The 15799-nt window shown below is 44.7% G+C and overlaps 1 protein-coding gene across 4 annotated transcripts in view; it reads right to left on the reverse strand.

The window, feature by feature from the left end:
• The window catches only part of LOC110526419 (transcription factor 12), a 99077-nt gene that overhangs the window by 39820 nt on the left and 43458 nt on the right, over positions 1–15799 (reverse strand). For all 4 annotated transcript variants that reach the window (XM_090238679.1, XM_036980812.2, XM_090238680.1 and 1 more), the window contains exon 6: positions 2490–2554. In XM_090238679.1, the coding sequence (XP_090094805.1) occupies positions 2490–2554 (65 nt within the window). The remainder of the gene's footprint in view (positions 1–2489; positions 2555–15799) is intronic.

Raw genomic sequence — 15799 nt, forward strand, 5'->3', positions numbered from 1 at the left:
TCCTGAATCACAGGGCTTTCTGCCCAAGCCTCTTCACATCTCAATGATCATCTCCACTGTGAAATGTCACGCAGATTTGAGGAGATAATGGGAGCCGTCTGTCAACTGCATCCTGTCACTTTAATCAGGGTAATCCGTCTCGCAGGAGGCACACAGGAGCTACCTGTGGAACAGAGTGCTGCCGCCACGGCAACACCTCTCTCTCCCACTCTCTCTTCCCTGTTCTCCCTCTTTCTCCCCCCACACCCCAGCCCTGTTCATTACCTCATCCCGCTGGGGACATAGGCCCAACTCAATATGGGAACACACAGAACAGTATGCCCGCACTCCCAATGAGAGAGAGAGAGAGAGAGAGAGAGAGAGAGAGAAAGAGATGATGATATGCTGAAGGCCTTCAATTAAATCAGATTTCCTGCTATTATGATGAAGGCAGAATAACACCTTACCATACCACAAAGACAATAAGTGGATACATTGGGATCTTTTTCTTTTACTGGTGTGCAGATAACAACTGTCCAAAAAGATGACACCAGAAGGTTTAAAACACGGGTTGATTATGGTGAGACTGACATGTTCTGTGTAAAAAAGGAACAGTGGAATAAGGGGCCACAGCTGGCTACAACACTCTGAATATCTAATCCAATAAGACATGGGGAGTTCTTCATCACGTTCAAATGATGCAATAATCCGTTGCTGAGCAAGGCAATTTGCTTAGACTTGACAAGCCCACAACTGATGGTCTGTTTGGCAGATATCTGGCGCTATTACAGTAGTTTCCAAAAAACAACCTCTTGATAGATTGATTGATTGTTTGTTTCGAATTTCCATTCTTGGTCCTCCGAGAAGAAAATACAATGTTACCTTTTATTAGGTTAGTGTGGATGGATTATGAAATCTCCAGGATTTGGAGGTTGTGAACATTCAGGCTGCTCATTAAAAGAAACAATAACTGATAATCTTTGCACCTGAGATGCTTTGCTCATGCTTGATTCGGCGGTGGAGCCCTGTCGATAATCACTAGAAGGGTTACACAATATTCTCTAAAGAATGGAATTACTTTTTTGGTCTTCCTGTTTTTTTTCTAGGACCAGACAAACTGAATCTCTGCCAGCCTCAGATCTCAGCAGCTGCAGGCCTGCATCAATTCCCCAGTTCCCACACAAAATGTCTGAACTGGCATTCCATCTCCAAAAGCTCTTTTATGAATGACTAAATGAGCTTTCAACTTACATCAGCTATATTTTCACTCTGTCTGACTGGAAGCGCAGACCTCTGTATGACCACATAGTTGTTAGTAGTAATGTGTACAGTGTGTACAGTGAGGGAATAGAGAGGTGAAGGGTACTACTCTGACACATGACTAGCTTGGGGTTAAACGAGTGGGTTAACAAGTGGGTCGATGAGGTCAGAGGCTCCCTTGATCTTTGGGTTAAGCCCAAAGAGGTGGGCTCTATCTTTTAAAGACATCTTTCAGACGTAGCCCTAAACCTAATCTTAAAGTCCAGACTCACAAACCCCTAATCCCAATATCATTGACCATAATGTGGAATATAAACACTCAGTACTGGGAACAGTGGAGGGTGAAGCAGACCCTGATGGAAGCCATTTTCCGTGGAACTTCTCCTACTGGTCTCACAGCCAGAGCAGAGGGAAAGGAAATACAGAGATACTCGAGATAGAGTGGGCAGAGTCCGAAAAACAGTGAGTGAGAGCGAAAGAGGAGAACAGAGAGAAGAATGAACGAGGGAGAGAAAGAGGAGGAAAGAGAGAGAATATGAGAGCTCTCCCCATTGACTTGCTGATGTCAGACTGAGAGAGAGAGAGAGAGAGAGAGAGAGAGAGAGAGAGAGAGAGAGAGAGAGAGAGAGAGAGAGAGAGAGAGAGAGAGAGAGAGAGAGAGCGAGAGAGAGCTGTGGCTTGTGCACACAATCAGCCCTTTGTGTTGAACATCTGTGTGGCTGTGAGAGGGGATCTGGGCTGAGCTTGGCTGTGCTCACTGACCCTGGCTTAATGGAGGTGCTGAAAGTGGTGTTTCTCTGTGGTTTCGGGCTGCCCCTGCTAGACCCTGCTAGACATCACAGGGCACGGAGAAACTCCTCAGCCCAGGCAGCTCCACTGTAATCACTCACTCATTATCTCTAAGCCTCCACACCTCAGAATATTCTCATGAGCTTTCTTGTTCGCTTCATAAACCATCTCCGGTGCAAACGTTCCTTTTCACTCTAATTATACTACCAACAAAGGCATTTTATCTGATGAGCTGGACACGCCAATTAGTTTTAACAATGTATTGAGAATGCCCAAACAAGGAAAATTAAACAAGCAGAGTTCACCACACTATATTTACATTATAGTCATTTAGCAGACGCGCTTATCCAAAGCGACTTACAGTAGTGAGTGCATACATTTTCTTAGTGGTACCTGGTTACAAGCGCCATGCTCTACCAACGGAGCCACACGAAGCAGTAAATAGCAGATATCAAACTTACCTGGCAGCCAGACACGCCAGGCTCTCTCCCATAGGGTGGAAATTGAGCCCTCTCTGCTGATTTACCTGTGGAGGCACAGAGAAAAGTTTAGACAAAAACCATTGACACCACATCATGGTCTAGAAATCATCGTTCTAACTCATTGTGTCTTGAAATAACAAGGTAATATCCTAATTCACTTTCACACTTATACAGGTCACATATGATGCCACACATTAGGACATAAACCACTGCTCCATATCATAATGCAGATCTGTACAAAATGTTATGTAGAATACGTATTCCTTAAGCCAGAAGAGATCCTCCTAGACAGAGTTGCTCCATCAGTGTCACACTTTTGGTGTGCAGCACTCCTCCTGAGAGAGACGCTTCCCGGCAGCCATCAGGAAAACAAATAAAACACACAACGCACCACGCACATGAATCATGCTCCTCACAATATACTAAACTCAGCACTTTTACTCCGGCGGAAAAAAACAAGAGGTTCCTACAAGGAAATGATAAACAACTTTAACCACATCGTACATTATTTTTGTCAGACTTTCAAACATTGCAAGCACCAGACGCAGCACTGGAACAACATTGAGTTTACTCTAGGGAAAAAGTAGATTTTCTAGTGAGTTTAAAACTTGCATAGCCAGGAGATTCTGTTACGCTCTGACTGAACAGAACATCATACTGGCATGCCCAGGTGAACAGAGGCACATGTTGGAGGATTCACATCTCTGAGTATTGCTGCGGGGCTCAGTCGTACTGCATCTGCACACAGTCTCCAGAGAGCTTGAGAGGAAGCTGCCGAAATCAGGTAAGGTGGTTTAACTGACAACGCTGCTTCTCTTTCAGTAGCAACACACAATGATATAACATTTCTGGGTTAGCTCTCTCGCAAAGGAAGGAGCATTTAGTTGTGGGTTAACTACATACCCTGAGCCACCGCAGAGGGAGAGAACATCTGTCTTGGCTGACTAAAAAGGTTATACCTGTTGTTGTTTTTTTACATTTCATGAGCTGCATCTCAGCCTCAGCGTGGTTTGGTCTCCATCGGTATCACTTAGTCGCCCTGTCTCTCCCCTGTGAGGAGATGCTCGTGCCCACAGTGAAATATTCATCCCCAGCATGTGTTTTGTCATACACTCTCTGTCCACCGTGAATAATTGATGGCTGAGTGTTATTGTTTCTCAGGAAAACTTCCTCTCTCTCTCCAGGTCTGGCCCTACCTAAATACCTACCTACCTGCCAGGGAGAGAGGTAGCTAGCTAGCGGCCAGGCAGGCAGCTCACCTGAACCTCTGGAGCACGACCCGGCCAAGCCAAGCGTTGTAACACGCCCAGGGACCTGAGCAGAGTCAACAACGCTGCAGTTCAGCCCAAACCGAGGGGAAAACATCCCTGAGGAACCCGACGGTAAACAGGCATTTAACTGTTTAGCGTGCCGCCACGCATGATCACACAGCGCTAAGAGCGCAGCATTGGTAAACAAAGAGATGTTCCCATTCTGATGTCACTGTACTTACCAGCACACCCCTGTGTTTACCACAGCAACATGTGCAGATACAGAGTATGATAACAATACTGAGATATAGATACATTTATTTTGAGATAGATCTATCTATCTATCTATCTATATATATATATACACTGCTAAAATAACACATCCTAAATCCGAATGAATGAAATATTCTTTTTAAATACTTTTTTCTTTACATAGTTGAATGTGCTGACAACAAAATCACACAAAAATTATCAATGGTAATCAAATTTATCAACCCATGGAGGTCTGGATTTGGAGTGACACTCAAAATTAAAGTGGAAAACCACACTACAGGCTGATCCAACTTTGATGTAATGTCCTTTAAACAAGTCAAAATGAGGCTCAGTAGTGTGTGTGGCCTCCACGTGCCTGTATGACCTCCCTACAACGCCTGGGCATGCTCCTGATGAGGTGGCGGATGGTCTCCCGAGGGATCTCCTCCCAGACCTGGACTAAAGCATCCGCCAGCTCCTGGACAGTCTGTGGTGCAACGTGGCGTTGGTGGACGGAGCGAGACATGATGTCCCAGATGTGCTCAATTGGATTCAGGTCTGGGGAACGGGCGGGCCAGTCCATAGCATCAATGCCTGCACGGTGTTGGGCTGTAAGCACAACCTCCACCTGTGGACGTCGGGCCCTCATACCACCCTCATGGAGTCTGTTTCTGACCGTTTGAGCAGACACATGCACATTTGTGGCCTGCTGGAGGTAATTTTGCAGGGCTCTGGCAGTGCTCCTCCTGCTCCTCCTTGCACAAAGGCGGAGGTAGCGGTCCTGCTGCTGGGTTGTTGCCCTCCTACGGCCTCCTCCACGTCTCCTGATGTACTGGCCTGTCTCCTGGTAGCGCCTCCATGCTCTGGACACTATGCTGACAGACAGCAGCAAACCTTCTTGCCACAGCTCGCATTGATGTGCCATCCTGGATGAGCTGCACTACCTGAGCCACTTGTGTGGGTTGTAGACTCCGTCTCATGCTACCACTAGAGTGAAAGCACCGCCAAAAAGCATAGGAACTGAGAAGTGGTCTGTGGTCACCACCTGCAGAACCACTCCTTTATTGGGGGTGTCTTGCTAATTGCCTATAATTTCCATCTGTTGTCTATTCCATTTGCACAACAGCATGTGAAATTTATTGTCAATCAGTGTTGCTTCCTAAGTGGACAGTTTGATTTCACAGAAGTGTGATTGACTTGGAGTTACATTGTGTTGTTTAAGTGTTCCCTTTATTTTTTTGAGCAGTGTATATATACAGTTGAAGTCAGAAGTTTACATACACTTAGGTTGGAGTCATTAAAACTCGTTTTTCAACCACTCCACAAATGTCTTGTTAACAAACTATAGTTTTGGCAAGTTGTTTAGGACATCTACTTGGTGCATGACACAAGTCATTTTTCCAACAATTGTTTACAGACAGATTTTTTCACTTATAATTCACCGTATCACAATTCCAGTGGGTCAGAAGTTTACATATACTAAGTTGACTGTGCCTTTAAACAGCTTGGAATATTCCAGAAAATGATGTAATGGCTTTAGAAGCTTCTGATAGGCTAATTGACATCATTTGAGTCAATTGGAGGTGTACCTGTGAATGTATTTCAAGGCCACCTTCAAACTCAGTGCCCCTTTGCTTGACATTATGGGAAAATCAAAAGAAATCAACCAAGACCTCAGAAATAAAATTGTAGACCTCCACAAGTCTGGTTCATCCTTGGGAGCAATTTCCAAATGCCTGAAGGAACCACGTTCATCTGTACAAACAATAGTACACAGGTATAACCACCATGGGACCACGCAGCCGTCATACCGCTCAGGAAGGAGACGCGTTCTGTGCGAAAAGTGCAAATCAATCCCAGAACAACAGCAAAGGACCTTGTGAAGATGCTGGAGGGAACAGGTACAACAGTATCTACAGTGCCTTGCGAAAGTATTCGGCCCCCTTGAACTTTGCGACCTTTTGCCACATTTCAGGCTTCAAACATAAAGATATAAAACTGTATTTTTTTGTGAAGAATCAACAACAAGTGGGACACAATCATGAAGTGGAACGACATTTATTGGATATTTCAAACTTTTTTAACAAATCAAAAACTGAAAAATTGGGCGTGCAAAATTATTCAGCCCCCTTAAGTTAATACTTTGTAGCGCCACCTTTTGCTGCGATTACAGCTGTAAGTCGCTTGGGGTATGTCTCTATCAGTTTTGCACATCGAGAGACTGAAATTTTTTCCAATTCCTCCTTGCAAAACAGCTCGAGCTCAGTGAGGTTGGATGGAGAGCATTTGTGAACAGCAGTTTTCAGTTCTTTCCACAGATTCTCGATTGGATTCAGGTCTGGACTTTGACTTGGCCATTCTAACACCTGGATATGTTTATTTTTGAACCATTCCATTGTAGATTTTGCTTTATGTTTTGGATCATTGTCTTGTTGGAAGACAAATCTCCGTCCCAGTCTCAGGTCTTTTGCAGACTCCATCAGGTTTTCTTCCAGAATGGTCCTGTATTTGGCTCCATCCATCTTCCCATCAATTTTAACCATCTTCCCTGTCCCTGCTGAAGAAAAGCAGGCCCAAACCATGATGCTGCCACCACCATGTTTGACAGTGGGGATGGTGTGTTCAGCTGTGTTGCTTTTACGCCAAACATAACGTTTTGCATTGTTGCCAAAAAGTTCAATTTTGGTTTCATCTGACCAGAGCACCTTCTTCCACATGTTTGGTGTGTCTCCCAGGTGGCTTGTGGCAAACTTTAAACAACACTTTTTATGGATATCTTTAAGAAATGGCTTTCTTCTTGCCACTCTTCCATAAAGGCCAGATTTGTGCAATATACGACTGATTGTTGTCCTATGGACAGAGTCTCCCACCTCAGCTGTAGATCTCTGCAGTTCATCCAGAGTGATCATGGGCCTCTTGGCTGCATCTCTGATCAGTCTTCTCCTTGTATGAGCTGAAAGTTTAGAGGGACGGCCAGGTCTTGGTAGATTTGCAGTGGTCTGATACTCCTTCCATTTCAATATTATCGCTTGCACAGTGCTCCTTGGGATGTTTAAAGCTTGGGAAATCTTTTTGTATCCAAATCCGGCTTTAAACTTCTTCACAACAGTATCTCGGACCTGCCTGGTGTGTTCCTTGTTCTTCATGATGCTCTCTGCGCTTTTAACGGACCTCTGAGACTATCACAGTGCAGGTGCATTTATACGGAGACTTGATTACACACAGGTGGATTGTATTTATCATCATTAGTCATTTAGGTCAACATTGGATCATTCAGAGATCCTCACTGAACTTCTGGAGAGAGTTTGCTGCACTGAAAGTAAAGGGGCTGAATAATTTTGCACGCCCAATTTTTCAGTTTTTGATTTGTTAAAAAAGTTTGAAATATCCAATAAATGTCGTTCCACTTCATGATTGAGTCCCACTTGTTGTTGATTCTTCACAAAAAAATACAGTTTTATATCTTTATGTTTGAAGCCTGAAATGTGGCAAAAGGTCACAAAGTTCAAGGGGGCCGAATACTTTCGCAAGGCACTGTATATCCACAGTAAAGTGAGTCCTATATCAACATATCCTGAAAGGCCGCTCAACCAGGAAGAAGCCACTGCTCCAAAACCGCCACATTGAAGCCAGACTACTGTTTGCAACTGCACATTGGGACAAAGATTGTATTTTTTGGAGAAATGTCCTCTGGTCTGATGAAACAAAATTAGAACTGTTTGGCCATAATGACCATCGTTATGTTTGGAGGAAAAAGGGGGAGGCTTGCAAGCCGAAGAACACCATCCCAACCGTGAAGCACAGGGGTGGCAGCATCATGTTGTGGGGGTATATATATAAAATGTATTAATATATTAGATGTGTATAAGATGTGTGCTACTACACTGTATAGAAATCCAAACCTTTCAGTGGGTAATGTAGAAACCTGTCAGTGGGTAATGTAGAAACCTTTCAGTGGGTAATGTAGAAACCTTTCAGTGGATCATGTAGAAACCTTTCAGTGGATCATGTAGAAACCTTTAAGAATGTTCCAGTTTGAAAGAAAGAACAGGGTGTCAAAGAGAAGCTTCTGTAGAAGATCCATAGGTGCTCAACACACAAACACAAAGATTAGAAAACAATGTGGGCTCGCTCATAAAATACAGTCATCTACATGAAGAAAGCCTCCAAAAAGGAATATGGGGGAGAAAAAGTGTCTTGGAATGTCAAATATCAACAATGTAAGACAGCCCAGCTATTGCAATTGCAATTTGTTTAAGTGTTACTGGCGAGTGTTTGTGCCAAGCAGGCTTCTGGCTGCGACGCTGATGTTTGAGGAACCGGTGCCAGCTAGCGCAGCTGTGAGGCCACTGCCCACCCCCGTCGCCCACCCACCCCAAACCTCACTCACCCTCCACACCTCCCACTCTCTCCTCCATGAGCAAAATGAGTCACCCGGAGGAGAAGGATGCAGTGGCGAGGGGAAGGGCCAAGTGGGAGCGTGGCTAGAGATGAACTTCGGGATCTGGTGTAGAGGTCACTGATTAACAGGGTTCTGGGCTCGGCTCGCCTGCCTTGCTGCCTGCCTGATGCGGATGCTCCTCTAACCCCTGTTTTATCTAATCACATCCTCCATCTCTCCTTAGCACTGCTAGAGGAGTGACAGGCTAGAGGGGCTCTGTGATCAATAACCTGCCTGGCCCAGCACTCCCCTCTGTCTCCCCCTGCCTGTCCCCCTGGAAGCCACCAGCAGGCACTTCCCCTCCGTAATAGGACACATCATACATTATAGAAACCCTCTGACTGGGATGATTAATGGAGCCAAATCATCACACTTAAGAGCAGAGCGCATGTGGAGTGTGATGTGTTGGTCGAGGACACAGTACAAGACCTAGGAGAGTCTCTCTCACATGCCAGTGGATGAGGGGAGGCAGACAGCCAGGGCAGGATCACTGTGCTTTGATTGTAGAGGGCACTGCTGCTGCTGCCGCTGCTGCTACCGCTGAGACTGCTAACTCAGCCATTTAGAAACTTGGTTGAAGGAAACCTGGCTCAAGGATACCCAAGGAAGTTTTCTACAATACTTTAACAAAAGACGTCTAACAGAAAAGTAAAAGGTAGACTGGCTAGCGTTCCATCAAAGAGCACCTAAACTCTATGGCCTGGCTGTCTTGCCATGAAAGTTAATCCAGGAAAACATCAGAATGAATAGCAATTTACAGCTAATAGGTACTTTCAAGGGTATCACTCAGCGTTTTTTAAACCACTAATCATGTGAAGTGATGGAGAAGTTGATCACAGGTCTGGTGGATGTGTGTTCAAGATGCTGAAGCAGTGAAGAACAAGTGATAATAAATCAGGTGGAACAGATTGGCACTTAGGTTTTTCTTCTAGAGCCGAGCGAGCACCCAAATTAGCCCGACAAATACACCCTCATCACAACACAGCGCTCTCCTCTGTCTCTAGCAGACATAACTCAATCTGAGGAGAATAGGTCCCCGTAATAACCTATATTTACAGAGCCAGAACATGACTCGAGCCATTAAATCTTAATTCTCCTTTACGAAGCACTGAAGTCTGAAACAAGACCTCATCCATCAAAGCCCACTAACGTTGTGAGCGAAAAGAGCAACGAAAACCATGAGAACAAGAGACCAATTTCACCAGAGGAGTCGCAGGCCTGACACTTTCCAGGGCATTAGCCATGCTGTTTATTATCTCCCCAAGCAGGCCTGTCCTATCACAGCCAGCCTGGCATTCACAACAGCAGCGCTAATATCATTATTACAAGATTTGTTCTGAGCAGGTGCAGTCGGTCTACAGAAAGCAATATTCTCTCCAACTGTTTCATTTTTTGATTCTTGTCTGTGACAGTTTCTATTTTGTATTTTTTTTAATACATTTTTGTACTTCCCTAGACTATAGTGTGTGTTGATGGATAGGATGGTAAGTAAATTCATCATTCTGCTAGCGAGGAAGAAGCCCGGGCTGTCCAGGTGTCCATCAAGAACAGTGTTGACACCGGCGCAGACGCAATCCCCCAGATACATGATGCAAAAACAACAAGAATAAACCGGCTTAATTACAGCCATCACTGCAGATGATCTAAATAGAAATGAAGTCCACTGGGACAGACACCTTGGATAATACTGTGGCTCCTAGCCAAATCAATAGCACTGGCTCAATATGAAAATCAATTTGAACGGAAAAAGGCTTCCTTCAATTCTGGCATACGACTAACACTGTCTGAATGTATATGTACCACAATATACACGTGGCCTTTTGACTGGCCATTATGATTATGATCGCCTAAAGTTGAAAACAGTTTTGACATTGAATGCAATGCAATAGAGGAGTTGCGAATCATTATGTTGAACAGTTACCATCAATACCAAAAATAGAACAGATCTGTCTATGCTAGTGTGCAGCAGTGGAGACATTGATTTGCCCTCCACCCTACAATTCAACCTTACTGAACTGAATGACTTCCTTAGATAGGGTATAATGAGTGAGTGAGGTATAAACAGCATCTGCAACATGAAATATTGAAATGAAATTGGGATGCAGCTCAGAGACCTCAGAATGAAGGCGTTGTGAGGAGTCATTCACAGTATGGCTCCCTATTGATTGGAGCATGGAGGTGCTGTGCAGTGCGCCTTGTTTTGATACTCTGGGAGGTAGTGATCTAAGCATCTCTAGGGATCAATTCAAAACCCCAGCCACAAAAACAGCCAATTAGTGAGCTCTGCTCCGCTCTGCTCTGCTCCGCTCTACAGCATCTCCGATGCATTCCTACCGAGGGCCTCTTTGTTTTTCTACCCTGAGACCCCTCGACTCGCCTCGCTGGTAAGGAAGGCACAGACCAAATAAAACAAACACACAACACAGAATCAAATCAAAGTTTATAGGTCGTGTACACAGATTTGCAGATGCTATCACAGGTGCAGCGAAATGCTTATGTTTCTAGCTCCAAAAGTGCAGTAATATCTAGCAACAAAACAGTACACATAATCAAAAAGTAAATATCAGAACAAGCTATATCTCAACATAAATATAAACATATATACACTGAGTGTATAAAACATTAGGAACACCTTCCCAATACTGAGTTGCAGCCCCCCTTTTGCCCTCAGAACAGCCACAATTCGTCGGGGCATGGACTCTACAAGGTGTCGAAAGCATTCCACAGGAATGCTGGCCTGTGTTGACAACAATACTTCCCACAGTTGTGTCAAGTTGGCTGGATGTCCTTTGGATGGTAGACAATTCTTGATACACACGGGAAACTGTGTAGCTTGAAAAACCCAGCAGCGTTGCAGTCCTTGACACACTCAAACAGGTGTGCCTGGCACCTACTACCATACCCTGTTCAAAGGCACTTAAATCTTTGTCTCACCCATTCACCCTCTAAATGGCACACATACACAATCCATGTCTCAATTGTCTCAAGGCTTAAAAATCCTTCTTTAACCTGTCTCCTCCCCTTCGTCGACACTGATTGAAGTGGATTTAACAAATGACATCAATGAGGGATCATAGCTTTCACCTGGAATCACCTGGTCAGTCTATGTCATTGAAAGAGCAGGTGTTCCTGTGTTGTACACTCAGTGTATATACACTACATGACCAAAAGTATGTGGACACCTGCTCGTCGAACATCTCATTCCTAAATAATGGGCATTAATATGGAGTTGGACCCCCCTTTGTTACTATAACAGACTCCACTCTTCTGGGAAGGCTTTCTACTAGATGTTGGAACATCTCTACGGGGACTTGCTTCCATTCAGCCACAAGAGCATTAGTGAGGTCGGTCAGGCCTGGCTCGCAGTTGTCATTCCAATTCATCTCAAGGGTGTTTGATGGGGTTGAGGTCAGGGCTCTGTGCAGGCCAGTCAAGTACATTCAACACCAATCTCGACAAACCATTTCTGTATGGACATCGCTTTGTGCACAGGGGCATTGTCATGCTGAAACAGGAAAGGGCCTTCTCCTAACTGTTGCCACAAAGTTGGAAGCACAGAATCATCTAGAATGTCATTGTATGCTACCATGAAAAACAAGCCCAGACCATTATTCCTCGTCCACCAAACTTTACAGTTGGCAATATGCATCTGACAGGTAGAACTATCCTGGCATCCAGTAAACCCATGCGTCCGTCGGACTGCCAGATACTAAAGAGTGATTCATCACTCCAGAGAACGCGTTTCCACTGCTCCAGATTCCAATGGCGGCGAGCTTTACACCATTCCAGCCGATGCTTAGCATTGTGCATGGTGATCTTAGGCTTGTGTGCGGCTGCTCTGCAATGGAAAACCATTTCATGAAGCTCCCCATGAACAGTTATTGTGGTGACGTTGCTTCCAGAGGCAGTTTGGAACTCGGTAGTTGATTGTTGGAACCGAGGACAGACGATTTCAACACACTACATGCTTCAGCACTCAGCAGTCCCGTTCTGTGAGCTTGTGTGGCCTACCACTTTGCGGCTTAGCCATTGTTGCTCCTAGACATTTCCACTTCAAAATAACAGCACTTACAGTTGACTGGGGCAGCTCTAGCAGAGCAGAAATTTGACGAACTAACTTGGAAAGGTGGCATCCTATGATGGTGTCATGTTGAAAGTCACTGAGCACTTCAGTAAGGCCATTCTACTGCCAATGTTTGTCTATGGAGATTCCATGGCTGTGTGCTCAATTTTATACACCTGTCAGCAACGGGTGTGGCTGAAATATCCGAATCCACTCATTTGAAGGGGTGTCCACATACTTTTGTGTATATAGTGTATATATATATAAATGGTGTGTATATACAGTATGGACAGAATATGAATAGAAAAGGTGTGTACAGCAGTAGTTATATAGGATGAGCCATGACTAGAATACAGTATATACATATAAAGTGGGTAAAACAGTGTGTAAACATGAGGAAATAGAGGGTAATGCTAAAGCCAAATGAATAGTTCATACATCTGTTCCCCCCTCTTTCTTTCCAGTGTGTGCTGTGCCTGTGAAGTATCCCAACCCATGCTCCTGTCCCTGCGTTAGGAGTGCTAGCCAAGAACCTCATCGCAATCCATTATCGCTGTCAAGTTAATGTTCCATGTTGAGCCATATGGCAGGGCTAACACATGCAATAAAATAAATTCCTTCAACTTGTTACAGTCAGCACTTTCAGCTGTCCAAAAAACAAACATTAACAGATTTACATGCTGACCACACCGCTCGCTTCACGTGCACGAGCGTTGCAAAATAAATGCAAACATACATGTTTTCAATTATTGCACCCACACTGCTCGTGCGCGCCAACGGGCGTCTGTTTTGCCAAGCGCTAAAATAGAAGTCAGTTCTATTTGTGACGCTGAATGCGGTGCAAGTCCTGCCTCTCCCATCTCATTGGTTTATAGAAGCAGATACCCACGTGCCATCTCCTAATTGGTTATACCCACTTGGGTAATTGAAATATGAGTTCAGTCAGTCGTCGTGGTAACTATGAAAGTTAGATGCCAATTGCCATATAAAGTCTGAAGAAGAAAAAGCCTGGAAGGAGGAGAGATGACTAGAAACGATTTGGTTGACCGTTTTATGTGTGGATTAATTGTCGGAGTAGAGGACCTTGTGCATTTCAGGTAAAATAACAACTCAACGTTTATATCCCAGGACAAATTAGCTAGCAACTGCAAGCTAGCTAGCTAAATTGCCATAAATGTTTAATGCTTTTCGACCTGTCCACAAATTAATATAATTGGTTCAGAGTTTGTTTTGATATTTCAACATGCGTATTGTGATCGCATCTGGTGTGGGGGGACAAAATCCAATTGTGCACATAGCGTACGCTTGTGGCCAGTTTGGGTACGGTGTTATTGTGTTTGCTGCATTTTCTGTTGATATTCATGACAAAAACAGGAAAGCCAACAGGAAAAGAGAGAGACAGGGGGTGAAGAAGGGGTGGACTCAGGGACCTACAGTGGGAAAGTAAAACATAGGAAATTGATTTTAGACCACGTACTACAGAGCAGCTCCTTTTCCACCCTGATATTCTACAATAACCCTGTAGTGGAAAGTTCTGGTCTCTTTGGAAATCTTGTATTGGGCATGCTCAGTAGCTCCCAAACACAATCCACTGGTTGGCGCAACATTACAGCCGTGAACAAAGCAGCACACCCACTCACTGGTTTCCCTGGCTTTTAAAATGGAGCCTTTTGTTTCCTTCTCTCAAGTGTTTGTGTACATCCATCCTGTTGCAGGCTTTTGATGTATTCACCAGGTTGTGTTTGACAGTAAATAAAACCTGTGCTGTGAGCTGGGCTAGGGTTGTGGAGAGGTCAGCAGGGGGGTAAGGGTAGTACATCAGCACCTCCTCCCTCTCTGATGTAGCAGTCAGTGCCCACTGCCCAGCCAGCCCAGTCCAGCTACCAGCAAGGCAGAGTCCCACACTGGGGGCACAATAAAGCTCTGGGGAAACAACTCTCTCTTCCCACCCTGAGCTCAGCATCAATTTCTGTTAATTACAGCCTTGTCAGCAGCAGCATTATTCAAACAGCCAGCGCAAAATGTTAATGAGTTCTTTTGCATATTTATTTTTTCCTTTGTTGAAATGTCATTGATTATTACGTTCTACGATGATGAATGCCTTCGCTGATGTGCTCTGATATGTAATTAGTCATTAGGTGGAATGAATAGATCAATTAAAAGAGAGGGACCGGGATTAAGAATAATCAGAATCAAACGAGGAGGAATCTAAGTAGAGCAAAATGAAACAGACTTGTTAAGGTGAGTCATGCTCGACAAAATGAAAAGGCTCTCTTTTAACAGCAAAGACAGCTCTCTCTCAAGTTCAGGATGGGAGGAGCATGAAATGGTTTTTAATCATGACAAGGACTCTAAATATTCAGCTGGATCAAAGACGACCTTCATTATAACACACAGCTTTTAGCCTTGAAGTATGCCTTTCAAAATGAAGTACTACTGCCCCTCTGACTACCTAGAGACAGAAGGGATTTGATTCCCCTGGTGGTCTGTTCCTGTGTATAAGGAGAGGTGGAGAGGTGGATTTCCTGATTGTATTTATCCCAAATACCCCCAGCCCCCACCACACAGGATAATCAGACAAGAAGCTTGGTCTATTTGATTTTTCCGCGTTGGTAAAAAGCAAAAAGGGGAGGGGGGAAATGTTTTCGTTTGGCCTTTCCCATTTTCGGAGCCTCACTATCCTCCAGCCAGTGCTTGCTATTCACAGAATGAAAAAAATGCATTACTGCAGACCAGATGGGAACATTCCACATGACCAAACCAATCAATCACCTTGGTGGGACGCAGGTGCGACACAGCCGTGCTGCAACACACCATTTCACAGTCTATCGGGCACAAACACATGGCCACCAATCAATGGCACCCCGAGGACCCGCGAGAAGTGGGGTGCCTCCCCAGCCCTACTGGTTCATGGCTGATGACTTCATAATCACGCATCCATTCTCACAGCGCAGGAGGGCCATGAGCTACCTAACAAACTCTCCCACCACATGGTTCACACTGACGCTGTGATGGAGGCCACCACATTAGGGTCACTAACACACACGTAGTCACACCCCTATCAGACATGCATGTGAGACGGCCATGTTCGGGCAACAGGAGCATTGAGGGGAAAACAAGAATACATTTAATAAGCCCTGGAAAAGGAGGGGAGAGAATTCTTGCATGTCCCTGGATGGATATTATAGTACAGTCAGTGTGCCACATCAAAGAGTGTGTGTGTTGACGGCTGGTATTAGATGCCAGGCAACTGTTAAACAATGAGACATCAGAGGATCAGAGA

Source organism: Oncorhynchus mykiss, chromosome 6, assembly GCF_057628025.1.
Source record: "Oncorhynchus mykiss isolate SJ-2025 chromosome 6, ASM5762802v1, whole genome shotgun sequence".
NCBI lineage: Eukaryota > Metazoa > Chordata > Actinopteri > Salmoniformes > Salmonidae > Oncorhynchus > Oncorhynchus mykiss.